A 14,851-nucleotide genomic window follows, 5' to 3' on the forward strand; every position below is an offset into this window, starting at 1 on the left:
ATTGTAAGTTGGCTGTTCTATTTGGGAGAAGCCTTTTCCCGGTCGTTGTGCTATCTGCATCGGGCTGTCTCTTTTGTTCACTATCTAAACCTTTTAGGCTCGAAGGGAATTGAAACGCTTGAAGGAGGAGGCTAGGCGTAAGCATGCTGTTGCAGTCATTTGGGCTTACTGGCTTGGACTGAAGGTACTTTCTCAAACACTCCCATCTGTCAACATGAACTCAGTAAAGAGTGGGCTTTATCTTACTATCTTTACTAACAGTTAATAAACAAGCAGTTATGTGGGCTCACTGGTAGGGATGATTTTTACACAGAATTACGTTGCTTAATTTTGTCATGGGCTTTACTGAAAAATTCATAAGCTGAAAATGCCTCATTTACAGCAATATTTAGGCATGAGGTGTTTTTGTCATATCAGGAATTTCAGTTTTCAAGTGAAAGACAAATGTCAGATTAAAGGGACTCTATTACAGCTGTTGACTTAAAAACCTGACCTACGTTGGCAAAGATCCTATCCAGAAAGATTACAAGGATGTATTTTCTTATTGTGACCTCTGCTTGTTTGAATGGGAAGTCAGGTGGAGCTGTTTGACTCTGCTGCTCACGTTAGACCCTTGACCCCAGTGTCGAGGGCACGGCGTAAAGCTAATGATAATGTCCTGTTGCTTCCGTCAAGCCTTTTTAGGGCACGGCACTGCGTACAGTTACCTATGGCTGGTGGCAGCCATGAATTCCCAGAAAAACTGAGATGTACAAGAGTCTTGTTTTCCGTCCCTTGCTTTCAAGGACTGGTTGGCAAAAGAAAACACATTTGTAATCTGGAAAAATGTAGTTCTGCTCTGTAAATAGACTATGAAAATGGCATCTTGAGATGTTTCAGATCTGTACCCAAATGATTTACGTAACACAGTTTTCAAACAGTTTTACAGATACAGTCCTGAAGAAGTGCAGAAATCTGAATCAGTTTTGTTTGGCTGGGTGTCACTTTTGTTAATAGGGCATATTGTAGACTACAGAAGTATAAAAGGGAACGATTTGCTTGATAATGCAGAGTAAAGCCCAGCTTTCTTATTCTCATACTTATTCTAACAATGATGAAGTGGGGAAAAATAGTTACAAAACATGTAATTATATATAATTAATGTATACTATGTATATAAAAAAAATCCGTTACAATACATACATGGAAACCAGAGCTGGAAATACAAAGGAGCCATTTTAAGAAGTCGTACTGCAGATCAGAATCACACTTTAGGTACTACTGCCAAAGTGGGTCTGTTTTTATGATTTTAAACCAAGAATATGTCCCTCCTGAGAACTCAGAGGCTGTTTTATATCAAACAGTGGCATTTAAATGAAAACTGATGAATCCAAAACCTTTAAGGCACATTACAGCAGGAATATGTTTCTGCCTGTCTGTGGTGTGGTTTTTCAATGTGTTTTTAAAATAGTGTAAGTGGCACTTCCATCTCACCTGAAATACGCAGATTTTTCTGAATAAGAACATAGTCTGTGATTCTAGTATATCACTGTTACCACAGGCAATCCTCATTTGTCTGATGGCAAAGTATTTTCACCCATGGCATATGGAGGTGAAGATTTAAAGTTGATAAAAGTGATCAAGGTTAAATCATTAATTCTTGAGTCTGTCTTTTTTCTTTTTTTTTTTTTTTGATTGTATGATAAGTAGATTTTAATAGCATTTGTGGTACTTCCCAGATTTAGGCTTTTCTGGAACAGCTTGCATTTCTCAGTGCTTGCTTTGCAGCTTCCCTGCAGCGCCAATAGGATGTGTGGGTGTATATTAGTCCCTTTGTTCCAGATTAATTTGCACACCTTGCAGCTCACAAAGAATAACACAAAGCAACATTATTAAAGAGAGTCTATGAGAATGTGGTGAGATTTGGGGTGATTGTGGTTGGAGTGGCTTTGAGTGTGTTAATTTCCATCCCTGAATAATAAATAAAGGATGTACACTAATATAGAGCACTAAACCTTACAGAAAATCAGTGAATAAGAGCTCTAATAATTTTTCTTTAAAAGTGAGGAGGAAAAAATTATGTGCTATATTTGCACAGAATGAATGCGGCTGAATGCCCGTTTATCTGTGAGGGTTTTTTAATCCCGGAATGGTGACAGATTCTTGCTTTCAAAATGCTGGTTTATCTTAAAATGCACAACGCTCAGTATGGGGCAGAAGGTGTGCCAGGATAAGCCAAACAAACTTTTTCTTGTAAGTTGATGTGGGTTTTTCCTCTATGGGTTTCCCTTTATTTTCTGGTTACAGTGAACTCAGCAACACATAACGAGTTAGCTAAAACCAGTAAATTTGCTCTGGGGTGAACTATGCAAAGCCACGATGTTTTCCCTGGGTTCTGCTCAAAACTTTTAACAGGTGTGTTGCAGGCTGTGCCAAAGTTTGAAAAAAATTGAGGGATGTTTCAGCTAACTTGACGTGAGCCTGGGCTTCCATACAACTGCAGACCAGTTGTGCTCTCTCTCAGATTGGGTTTTCTGAGGGGGAGAGTTTAGGTACTATGCTAATTAGCACGGAGAGAAATATCAAGGGCAAAACAAGTACTCTGAAACTTGCATTTACAAGCGCATATAAAAAATTAGTATCACCTGCAAAAATGGTTCTTGATTACTTTTTTTGATTTTTTTTTTTTTAATATAAATTTTAGAAGCAAATCTCAAGCTTGCTGACATTAAGAACCTTTGTGTTGATTCTCTGCTCTTATCAAACACCAAAAACTTATTTTCCTTTTGGAATGAAGACTGCTTGTGTGAAAAGATATGTATAAGTCTGCTCTGAAAAAAAAAAAAAAAATCACTTTTTTATTATAGCAAACTCTGTGTATTAGGAATTTTAAAGGGGAAAAATCAGAGACAGTTCATCAGTTAACTGTGTAATATCAGTTCAGTGTTGCTTCAGACACAATAAAATATGCGTTACTGATGATACCTTACTTTTTCCAGTCCAATTTTTTGCAAAAGCCTATGAAAATGGATTCATGCTGTGAATTCAACAATATTTGAGTATCTTGCCTTTTCAGAGGAGAGTATTTAAAAGTCTATGTTAAATTTGCAAATGATTGTACTCAGGTCATCTGAGGTAACTTTCTGACCGCTTTGTCCACGGTCTGGTTCATATATTTTAAATGTACCCAGTTCATGTTCCTATTTCAGGGAACACTTTGCATGTTAGTATGCTTTTTTAGTATTTTCTGTCATAGAGCTTTATAAAACAGTACCTGTGGAAACAAATTCATTCTTTGTATTCACTTTGAGGGTTTGTTTAACTTTTCAGGTCCGTAGAGAGTACAGGAAATTCTTCAGAGCCAATGCTGGAAGAAAAATTTATGAATTTACCCTTCAGAGACTTGTATGTATATATCCATACAAAGCACATGTACATTTTCTGTGTTGTAAATTTCTGTTTTCTAGCAAAAGTAACAGCTGTATTATGGCCCTGATAGTCTTTGTAAGGAAATGTCCACGCTAAGCATACGGAAAATTGACAACTTAAATATTCTGATGTGGTAAAGAAAGGATAGTAATAGTGTTTTGGAGGTGTGAGAATGGCTCTAACTAAGCATTTGTCACACTTGTGTGATACCTAAATCTGCATTTCTCTTTGTACTTGGCTTTTTAAATCCATATTCAGGTTTATTAAAACTGAGAGTTGCAGTATGGTAACTGTGCTTTTAATCATAGAGCATCTGCTTTTCCTTGCTTATTTCAATAACTCTGGTATGGGAACATTAATAAAACATCTTGCTTCAATTTTATCACAGATTCAAAAATACTTCCTGGAAATGAAGAATAAGATGCCTTCTTTATCACCAATAGATAAAAACTGGCCAGCAAGACCTTACCTATTCTTGGATTCAACTCACAAGGAATTAAAGAGGATTTTCCATTTGTGGAGGGTAGGACACATTCTGGTCCAGTCTGTACAGAACTTCATCGCATGATTTTCAGTAGTGTTCAGGAAGAACCTATTTTTAGGATGTATTTCTTCCTGTTCCAGCCGGGATGATTTTATTTCTTTGGAAGAAGTATGTCTTTTGATCATTGTCTTTGGCCTGCAAGGGGTATAACTATCCTGCCTACTCCTTTCTGGAGCTAGGGAGAGGATTGCTTCCTGCCATCAGCTTTTAACTTAATACTAAAGCAGTATGCCTGTTGCCTGTTAATTGTTAGCTTATAATACTAGTGTCCATGGCCAGGACTGGGACTAGCTCTTAGACCAACATTGGAAGTACCGGGTGGAATTTTTTACTCATGAACTGTGGTTAGCTGAAATTTGTTTTGGATCTATGGATGGAGAGAACAGTGAGAATCTAAGTGCTGATGAGATGTTTTACTGATCTTGTGGGCTATGTTTTCTGTGACTTGTCAAGGAACAGTTTTTCTTTCTGAGCCTGCAAAATTCATCCTCTCAGCTGTGTTTTGTTGTTTCTCTCTGCTTACATAAACTTCCGCAATCGTGGAACTATACATATGTTTCTGTGAACCTTTTTAGCAGTCTTCCAATGCCTGGTATCGGATAGATTAAGCCTATGTTCAAATGCAACATGCTTAAATGAGATGTTTTAGATATTGGTTCTGGTGTAATTCAGAAGTATCTAGAATGGATGAGGAGAAAAACACCTCTGCTGTTTGTTACTGTGCCACAGTGGCATGTAGGATAGAGCTGAGTCACTTCAGAAGTATACAAAGAATGTGCATCTTGAGCAATAAGCAAACATTAGTCTGTGTTGCTGCTGCTTCAAATCAGATTTGGAAGGAGAATTTTTTTTGTTTGTTTAATCTATCATGTTTTGTAGTGTAAAAAGTACAGAGACCAGTTCACAGATCAGCAGAAGCTTATATATGAAGAAAAACTGGAAGCAAGTGAACTTTTCAAGGACAAGAAGGCTTTATATCCAGCCAGGTAATGACTTATTCTGCTGCTTTTAGTGTACAATAAATTCAGTATCCTTACATAGATTTAGGAAACTAAGCAAGATTTTGCTTTTTATCTTTATCTTTTTATCTAAAGTGCATTTTCCTTGTATGACAATGTCCCTCCATCATTTTACTTTACAATCCTGGAAATTGACCTCAGTTTGCTTCTAACTTAGATGTCGTTGCAGCCACTAGTCCTGTGATACTGAGCACTTCTGCCCAGAAACCATGATGTTTTGTTGTTCTAACCACCCATGACCTGTTCACATCGTAGAAGTTTGGAGAACTTGTAGAAGGGAATAACTCTCACCCTTTACCCTAGTTTCCGTCACGCTGGTTCTTGCAACCAATAGACGTAAAGTGAACTGAAAGGCTGTCAGTGACAATGTCACTCCCAGACGAGGCGTGCCAGGGAGCTCTGCTATGTGCAAACTTAGTACGTTCAGAGTAATGCTCTAACGTGAAGACTAGGTAATTTAAGAGTTAGATACATTGGTATACATCTTTTTGAAGGGGTACTTAAGAAAAAAAACAACTTAGAAGTTCAATTCCATTTTAGATTTTTTAAATTTTTTTTTTAATTGGAGACTTTTTAAAAATGTGAAATCTCTGCAAATAAGTTTTCTGGTCTCTCAGATTATTGAGTTCTTAAAAACTGATAAATTCTTGTCATTGCTATCTGCAGAGCTAACATGACTCAAGAAAGTGCAGTAGTATCTAATTTTACTTAAGGAATGCACTTTTTCTTTTTTTTTTTTTTCATGCAATAAAATGGACAAAATAGAGATCTGATGTCCTTGAAAGAAGTTGAATTGAACTTTTTATGTGAATATGAGCTTAGAAATTGTGTTATTCTTGAAAACAAAGGTCTTGTCCATCTCAGGAGAGTTTTCTTTTAGAAGTCATAGTTTGAGCTGAGCAGGAGCAAGGCACTGTAAAGTGAGAAGCAAGGTTCAGTAGAGGGAGGAACAGGAATCTGCAAGAGTTGATGAGAGCAGTTCCATGCATGGGCAAGCTCTGCCTGATTGTTTGTGTGTTATTGGTTTTGATTTATGTCATTTTTTATTAAGACATTTCCTTTTTTTCCTGGAATGGGCTCAGTATATGTTTCTCTTTCTTCCCTTCAGTAGATCACTTATTTAATGGCTGTATATGTTAGCTTGTGGTTTGTTCCTTATTTGCTTTGGGATGTCTTTTTATGCTGCTGGGAAAAGAGAAGGATGCTTCCTTTGGACTTTTCTAGGAGCAAGCAGGTTTTTTTGCTTTGAGTCAGTTTACATCTGATCAGCGTAGAGCTCCTTGGGAAGGAAGGATTTTTATTTATATCCTTGGTTTGGTACTTTTTACACCAAGACTGAACAATGAAATTGTATACAGCAAAATGTCTATCTACGTTACTTTTATTCTTAAGTGGTATATGTGATAGAGGGTAACTGTTGATTCATTTCAGTTTTAGCTTGTAAGTCATCATTGTTTAATTAGGGACAAAATCCACAGGGAATCTACTGTTTTGGTGGCTATGGTTTCATAATACTAATTAATAAAAACAAAAAAAATCAAAGCTCCAACATGGTAGAAAGTTAGAATGGTTTCCCCACCCTGCACTCATTTAGAAACATTTCCATCTCTTTTTGTCTTGTATTCAGAGCTGATTAGCTCCTGTTGGGTTTTTTTATTGGCCTAGGGGTGGAGGAAATTACAGTATAAAGTTTCTGATTAGTTAGTATGATAATGAGTCATAGGATGTGGCTAATTTTCTGTGTATAATACAATTATTTAAGAACAGAGAGGGACGTCTTGTGAGTACTAAAATACCAGAACCCTTCCTTTTCTCTCCCATCTCCCTGTGTGCCAGAGATGCAGTTGCAAAGATAGTGCTATTCCACATAATATATTGGCTCCTCTTGGGCTCTCGTCTTGGCAAAGCTTTGCATTTAGTACTTTGACTGTAATTTAATCAAAGCAATTAGTTAAAGCGGCTTCCAAACAAAGCAAGCAGCAACTGTATTCACCAATTCTTAACTGATAGCGGAGCTCTTGCTGTATAACCCTGAGGTGGATAAAGATGGGTGATTGGCAAGCGCAACAAGTCTTGATGAAGAGCTGGTACACACTTAACAAACAACAGGAGGTCTTGAAGGCAAGTTCTTGTCTGTCACTGAAATACTGCGAAAGAGCAGAGGTGTCAGTCCTACTGAAGTTTTATTTCCTGTTTTCACTGAGGCTGTTATTGGGTGATTTTGAATCAAAATTTATTGTATATGCAAGGATGTACTTGTGTCTGATATCCATAACAATTTGGCCCATTTAATTGGAAAATGTTTCCAGAGCAAGGAAAAAAAAAATCCTTTTACTGTCTTTGGTGATAAATTTCTCTTTATTCACCATCACTGTGCTGTTAATGTATACAAACAAGATTCTGTGTCTAATATCGTTTCTTACCCCTCCTCCTCCTTTCTCCTTTCCCCCAGGATAGTGTACTGGGAGATATATCCACACTACTCTGTAGCAATTCCCAAGTTATTTTCAGCTGACGTAGTGTGCCTGCACAGCACAAATTAATGCCGACACCACTGCACTGAGGGAATGGTGGTACCAACCTGAAGAGTCTTGGGGCAGAGGGCAGGGCATTGCAGTTCTCTGCTTCTCAGCAGGATGGAGGACAACTACGCTGCATAAACAAACACCATGTTAAGAGCCCTGTTTGCATTCAGTTATGTATTGTTCTAGTTATTCTCTTAGACAACAGCAAATTATTTTGCGTTGCTGTTTTTTAAAACAGTTAGAAATCGTGAGTAGAGGTTTCTGGGTTGTTTAGAGTGTTCTTTCACTAAAAATGAAGCAGCAAATGACTTTACCTGGCAGAGAATGTATCAAACCTTGAGGAAGCTTCTGGCAGCATAGAGTCATTGAAAAAGGTATTTGGTGCATCTCCTGGCTCCATGAAGCCTGAAGCAGAACATGACGGCTTCAGGAGGTTTGCTTTTTCCCTGAGATTCATGTTTAACTCGTATTTCCCTTGTCTTTTTGTTGGGCAGTGTTGGGCAGCCGTTCCAAGGGGCTTACTTGGAAATCAGCAAGAACCCCAAGTATAAAAAACTTAAAGATGCTGTGGATGAAAAAATCATTATTGCAGAAGTTGTGAATAAGATCAATAGAGCTAATGGGAAGGTAATAAAATGGAATTACTTATCCAGAAGGGTAGATCATTTTTGTTATAAATAAACTGAGAGGGAGACTTCGTTTCGGTCATGTAATAGTCTGCGGACTTTAAAAAATGCCCTTTTTTCAAGGGCAAGATTGGGAATGTTGGGTTTATGTAAATCGGTGATTTTAAACACCTGTTTTAAATTTACGTAAAGATTACTAAAATCTTGTTTGGGTTTGTAGTTTTCAGTCACTTTTCCAAACAAAAATGGCATCTCATCAACTGGTAACAGACTGTATTGATTCACAGCTAAATGTAGTCTCTGTACCAAACTTAGATCTTCTATTTGCCAGTTGAAGAAAAGAAATAGAGAATATTGGTCTTGTTCAAGTAGTTAGAAAACTTAACCTTTCAAGGTTCACACTGTCGTTCAAGCTCCTGTTTATCACATATTATTATGTTTTAAAATAGTGAGTGGCATGCTCTGCTAGCTTTGCCTGTCTTCTGATTGATATCAGAAGCTTTTTGGAATGAAGAGACAAGTTTCTTGTATCATTTGAATAAAGCTGTTAAATATGCTAGGTACTTTTTATTCTGCCAACACAGAACTTGTTTTGCATTTAAATTATACTTATTAAAACAGGAAGTATTCTCCTCCCTTAGTAAATGTAATTGTTTTCACCATATCTGTCTAAATATTAGAAGTAGTAGATGTCATTTATGCATTTGTAGGAGTGAAATTAGGTTGCCTGTTGTTGATGCCAAGTTAATTTTCCGGTTTAGAAGAAACTAATTAAATGAAGACAATATCTTTCTTGTACTTGCATAGGCTACAGCTGTCAAGATTTAAAAACAAAACAAACAAACAATTAATAATGAGCTATGGTTCTATGTGCTTAAGACAGCTACTTCTTAATTATAATAGTTAAGATTTTATTATTTAAAATTTTACAGGAGAAAAAGCTATATGTAGATTAAGTTCTTGTTTCTCTTTCTTACTATTTTCTAAGACGAATTTAAGAACACACAATCATGCTTTAAAAATATTTGTCATTTGAAAATATGAAAGTTTATCCTCCTAAAGAATAATTCCAATAGGTAAAGGGAGGAGAGCATAACACCGAAAATACCTACATGATTTGTGTTGTTCTGCAACACAGTTTTGGTGAATAACAGTAAATAGTGAGGCTTAACCCTGAGTTAACTATCACTGAAAAGGTATATTGGTTTTCCTGGGGATTGACAGAGCATGAGAAATGAGGTTATCATGATTTGCATAGTTTCTGAGTTTCAGTTTCCGATTTTTGTAATTGTAAGCTAGTAATTAAAGGAACTGTTTATACGTAAGCATATGTGCCAAAATGAGCTAAGCTTCTCAATCTATAATTAGACACATAAATAAATTTGACCTGATTTTAACTGATCTGCAGTTTTACTGAACATCAAGTGTTCGTGTTTACTAATGTGGGCCAAGCTTATTAACTCTATGAACTGCTTGTAGTCTTAGTAGGTGCTCAATAAAGACCAGTTCTCTCTTTGTGTAGATAATGGTTTGCATTTTTGTATTTTCACAGGCTACATCCAGGATTTTCTTATTAACCAAAAATAACGTTCTTCTTGCGGATCAAAAATCTGGGAATATCAAGTCAGAGGTTCCACTGGGAGATGTTACCAAAGTGTCCATGAGCTCCCAAAATGATGGCTTCTTTGCGGTGCACCTCAAGGAGGTTGGTTACAACTTTATAATACAATAATATGACTGTTTTACATGCAATGATATAAAAATTGTTTATTCATTATCGTGTAGCATTAAATAGTAGTGGTTAGCCTGTAGGTTTATAATTTTATTGAACTTTGCCATATCTGCAAAAACTTTGATTTAAGACTACTGAAGCCAGATGAGAACAGGTACTACATTATGAACGATCATTTACTCGTGAAAATCAGACTTCATATTTCACTGTAGCCTCTTCAGGATTGGATTTCCGTTTGTAATGTGGGCCTTTGATCTGGTTCAGATACCTTGTGGCAGGGTTTTCCTTTTTAGCTGCTCATATAGTTCTTCCTGACACTCAGGCAGAATATTTATCTCTTCTTTATGGGCTGCCAAGAAATCCATGTTATGGCACAACTAATTTGGTTCTGAAGAACTTAGTTCAGTGCTATATTTGCTTCACTGCACTGTCAGCATTGCTCTGCTGAAATCATTAAGCTGTCATTTGTATTCTAGCTTAAACGGAGTTGAAGAGTGTCATATATAATGTCTTTTGATACTGACCACCTTCATCCTAATACTGGTGTTGGTGATTGGTTTCTGTTCCTTTCTGAAAATATTGTAAGCTTGCTGCGGTATAGCCAGAAGAGGGATACAGAAACACTACAGTATTGTAGGACAAATGAAGGTGACCCTCCTTTAGGGTCAGAAGGGGTTTTTAACTTTCTCAACAGGTTTGTAGTTGATTTGAGAGTGAATTGCATTTTGATCTTATGCACTGCACTGCATCCCTGTTTAATTTACAAGACAAAAGGCTGTTGTTTCATTGCACTGGGAAGAGAAGACTCCTTTTAAAATCTCCTGCTTAGCTGGCATTTAATATTTTTCATATTCTAGGTTTTGGTAGCCCTAACTACTTTCTGTTCTGTTTCAGGGTTCAGGAGCAGCTGGTAAAGGAGATTTCCTGCTCAGCAGCGATCACCTTATTGAAATGGCCACTAAACTTTACCGTACTACTCTCAGCCAAACCAAGCAGAAGCTCAACATTGAGATATCTGATGAGTATGTTTCTTGTTTGCTTAAAAGTGCATTTCCTTCAGTGCAACATGCTAAAAAGTCAAGTATCTAATGTTAGAAAAACAAAACACTGTTGTGTAACTAATACTTCTTTTCTCTTGACAGAATACTTGTAAATAAGGATCCAATTTTCAGTGTGTACTCATTTCTAGTATTCAGTTTGGCTCTTATTTCCTTGAAAGTCATTAGAGAAAACATGTTTTTCTTAAGGTAGTTTCAAATAGGGCTATGAAGCAGAATTGCTGCTGTAGAAATAATTAAGAGATACTACATTTGAGAGAATAGTTTTGTGTGTAACTGAGAAGTTCACAAATTCCTATGAGATACTTATTGGACACTAGCTGCCAAGTTCTAGTGAAAATAACCAAAACAGAATGAAAAGCTCCTCCTAAACACACATAATGATGGTGCTAGTAATGTAGGTCTATGCTACCTTCTCTTCTGTGAAGGTAAAAAATATATTCTTAAAATTCCTGCTGATGGTGTTTGAACCACCTGCTGTTGTTTTGGTTTTTTTGGTTGTTAAAAAGCTGGTTTTGATAAAATGCTTGCATCTCAAATTAGTATTTCTTTCTGCCTGGTGCAATTTCATATTTTGGCTTTCAGTAAGGACTGCACTTGCAGTGTTTATAGCCATGGAATAAAAATCTTTGTGTGTGTGTGCACTCCTAAAGCCTGCTGAGTAAGAGTCCCTCACTTACTCCACCATTATTATGCGCTCAGTTTGTTGTGAGAAGTGCCCCCTGATTTCAGTAGCGTTGATTTGGTGGGTTTATTCATTTTAAATAAAGAAGAAAATTTGGAACCCTTTAACAATAGTGGAATAAAACTACTGCAGGCAAAATGTGAACCTTTTATCTGGCTGCACCACACTGCTTGTATCTAGAGTCGTGATGGCGAGTACAGTTTGTTCAGATTTGAGGGTTTATTTAAAGGCTAATTTTGCTTTTTCCTTGAAAATGGCATCTGCCTTTTTCCTTTGTTCTGTTAGCAGATGTGATTTAATTTGCTCAAGGGTGTGGGTTTTTAGCCTCTAAAAGAGTGTGGCTGTCCCCAGTAAGTTTCTAGTTTAATGATGGCTACAAGGGAATAAACTACTAAAAGTTTCAGCATGCATTGCACTAGTGTGGACTGCCTGCCTGCCTGCCTTAGGTCTGGAAAACAGCCTGCTTTCTGGGAGTCTTGCATTTTGGGATGTGGTTTTCTTTCTTGTCTTGCAAATTAAAAACTTTCGAGTGTGTATTGCTATTGAGTTTATCCAGACTAAATAATTTTAAGTTGTTAGCAGTTCCATCTCTGTTGATGGTGAAGCAGTACTCTCTTCCTCCTGCTAGAGTTTAGATACAGGCACAACTAGAGATTGAGGAGAAAATGTGGCCTTATTTTGACTACTGTACACTACTTTTTGGGAAGAGAGCTGATATAAGCAAAAATGCTGTTGATCCAGGGGTATGTCTGGTAGGAGACCTCCCATTCATATATATAATATTGGAACAATGGGTCTAGGAAAATGCAGCGTTGGTGACAAGAGGCGATGGCTGTAAGACCTGCTCACGTTTTCCGGATGCTTGCATGGCTGGGAGCGCCGAACAAGTTAATCTTTGAGCGTCTGGGCTGTGCAGCAGGAAAGCAGGACCGAAGGGCAGCTCGGCGCAGCAGAGGCCATTTCCTCCCCTGAGCTCTGCCGTCAGCTTGATTTGTGGTTTCCGGCTGGAGAACAAATTCTTTGAAGTTTTTGGCCTCTGCTGGAGGACTTTTTAAGGATGCTAAAAGGGAAAATCTTCTGTATTACAAAGGACTTTTTAGGTCAGCAACCGCTGCGTGTGAGCCAAAAGGCAGTGCTGCCCTGTTTATTGCTTTTAATCTTGCTATCCTGAGCAGTGAGAAGTTTGAGGCTCCACAGGAGCCTATTGGTGGGTTTTAGTGGTTTTTTTAAAGCAATTCTCCACATTCAGCGAAACTTCTTTTCCAATAAAAAGTGAAGAGTCAAATCCAGATTCATTTATCCTGGACTGCAGGAAATATCTAAATTTGGAGATTGCTGGGAAGGAAGTGAATTTTCCCAATTGCTGAGCAGGGGGCTGTAAAGGCTAACTAAGGATTAGAAATACGAGAGCTGCTAAAATACCAGATATACTAAATAAAGCGTAGATCAGAAGAGTGCTCCCGGTTGTTGCTATAGAAGTATTTAGCTTCCTTCCATGAAAACAGAGAAGTCCCTTTGGATGACGGTGAAGCAGCTGGAAATAGTCTTTGCTGCATTTCAGGTACATTAGAAATTCTGTTTTAAGCTGCCTTCTTTCTAAAGGAATAGCAAACTAACTATTGTAAAAGGTCCACAGTTACAGGCAAAAAGCAATAATTAAGAGATAATACCTGAAGGAGACTCAAGCCATACCATAACCCATGGCGCTTTTTTTATTCCCTAACTCTTATAATTAATACAGACCTGAAGATGACATCTTTTGGAGTGATGCTCAGAACCCACAAGAAAAGACTTCACCTCCTCATGTGGTTTTTTCCTACGTTTAGCTAAAATGTATCTTATTCCTTCTCCTAGGTTTCTGGTCCAGTTCAGACAAGACAAAGTGTGTGTGAAGTTCATACAAGGCAGCCAGAAAAACGGCAACATCCCCACTTGCAAGCGAAAAAACAATCGGCTTCTTGAAGTGGCTGTCCCTTAACTGCAGCTGGTGACCCTCCCTTTCACGGACTTGTTTCTTTGTAATAGTGCAATTTTAGTTGTTTGGTTTTGCTGGTTTTATGCCTTTCTAGAGCTGTTGATGGCTAATAGCTTTAGAAACCCTTGGCAAAACATTTGATCAATTGACTTCTTAATCTTTTTGTTCATGCCAGAGTTTTAACCCTCAAAATGCAGATTTTTATCCTGTGAGGCATTTTTACCAGCTGGCACGTATCTGTCATACACAAATCATTCCCTTTGTTTAGTGGTCATATTTTAGTGCAGCATACCGTAAACCCACATATTAATGATAAATTACTCATATTTCTTAGTCTAGAGATCCTCTTAACAGGAACTATACATGGCCTTGATGCTTAATGGCCACTTGTGCTCAGTGTCTTTTTATATCAACCTGTTCTGGTGTTCTGACGGGCTCCTCGCTTGCCACTGCTGGGGAGACCGGCAGAATGGAGACTGGCACACTAACTCCTATAGTTAACACTAGGACCTATGTAACTCAATGTTTTAGTCAATACAGCACAGGAACATCTAATTCTGCAAAACAGAAGGAATATATAATTATACGAGCAGCTATATGCATAATTTTATAGTAAAAAATGCAGAAATTTTGAAACAGGATTTTTAATTAGGTCAGATGTTTTTAATGACTTTATACAGTAAATATCAGTAAAACTAAGAAAAAGCTTGTTTCTAAGCTATACAGTTTGAGGCATATTTTCTGTTCTGCTTTTTTTTCTTCTAAATTATCAGTTAAGATTAGAGCCTGAAAAATGCAATAGTATTCGCAACACAAGTAACTGCTAGGTATTTAAACAGTTAGTTATCAAGTGAAAGGTTTGAGCCTTTCTTTTAGATATTGGCATGTACAATGTGCAATAAAATGTACGTGACATTTTGTGAGAAATTATTTATAATACATTTTTGTGTGCAAGAGAGAAGGTTGGTGCAGACTGCATAGGCAATGTAGGGGTTAAAATAGATTCGTGTTGTTAATTTGCAGTTTTTTAGAGTGTACACTACAGTTGTCAATTTGGGAAGAATACTTAGAATTAAAAAGTCCTTAATTTGGGGGTCTGTATATAAATTGGTATTACGGCAATAAAACTGTTCTAATTCTGTGCTGTTTGGTACTCCTATATTATAACCATATTTTTGTACTCCAAACTATTTTATATAACTTGTGTGCCTGATGTAAATGTGTGCACAGAAAATACAATCAAGAGCTGCATTATAAACTTTCAGTGTAACTCATTGCA

General features: G+C 37.2%; 1 protein-coding gene across 2 annotated transcripts in view; it reads left to right on the forward strand.

Moving 5' to 3' along the window:
• MYO1B (myosin IB) overlaps positions 1-14,174 on the forward strand; it is a 96,066-nt gene extending 81,892 nt beyond the window's left edge. The window contains exons 23-30 of one of the 2 annotated variants that reach the window (XM_010563964.1): positions 98-184; positions 3,310-3,384; positions 3,797-3,931; positions 4,832-4,938; positions 7,991-8,123; positions 9,675-9,827; positions 10,749-10,876; positions 13,452-14,174. In XM_010563964.1, the coding sequence (XP_010562266.1) occupies positions 98-184; positions 3,310-3,384; positions 3,797-3,931; positions 4,832-4,938; positions 7,991-8,123; positions 9,675-9,827; positions 10,749-10,876; positions 13,452-13,575 (942 nt within the window). In that variant the 3' untranslated portion in view covers positions 13,576-14,174. The remainder of the gene's footprint in view (positions 1-97; positions 185-3,309; positions 3,385-3,796; positions 3,932-4,831; positions 4,939-7,990; positions 8,124-9,674; positions 9,828-10,748; positions 10,877-13,451) is intronic. The other variant, XM_010563973.1, reaches the window with a different exon arrangement.
• Positions 14,175-14,851: the final 677 nt, after the last annotated feature.

This window comes from Haliaeetus leucocephalus, unplaced genomic scaffold, assembly GCF_000737465.1.
Source record: "Haliaeetus leucocephalus isolate CR32 unplaced genomic scaffold, Haliaeetus_leucocephalus-4.0 Scaffold1, whole genome shotgun sequence".
Classification (NCBI taxonomy): Eukaryota; Metazoa; Chordata; class Aves; order Accipitriformes; family Accipitridae; genus Haliaeetus; species Haliaeetus leucocephalus.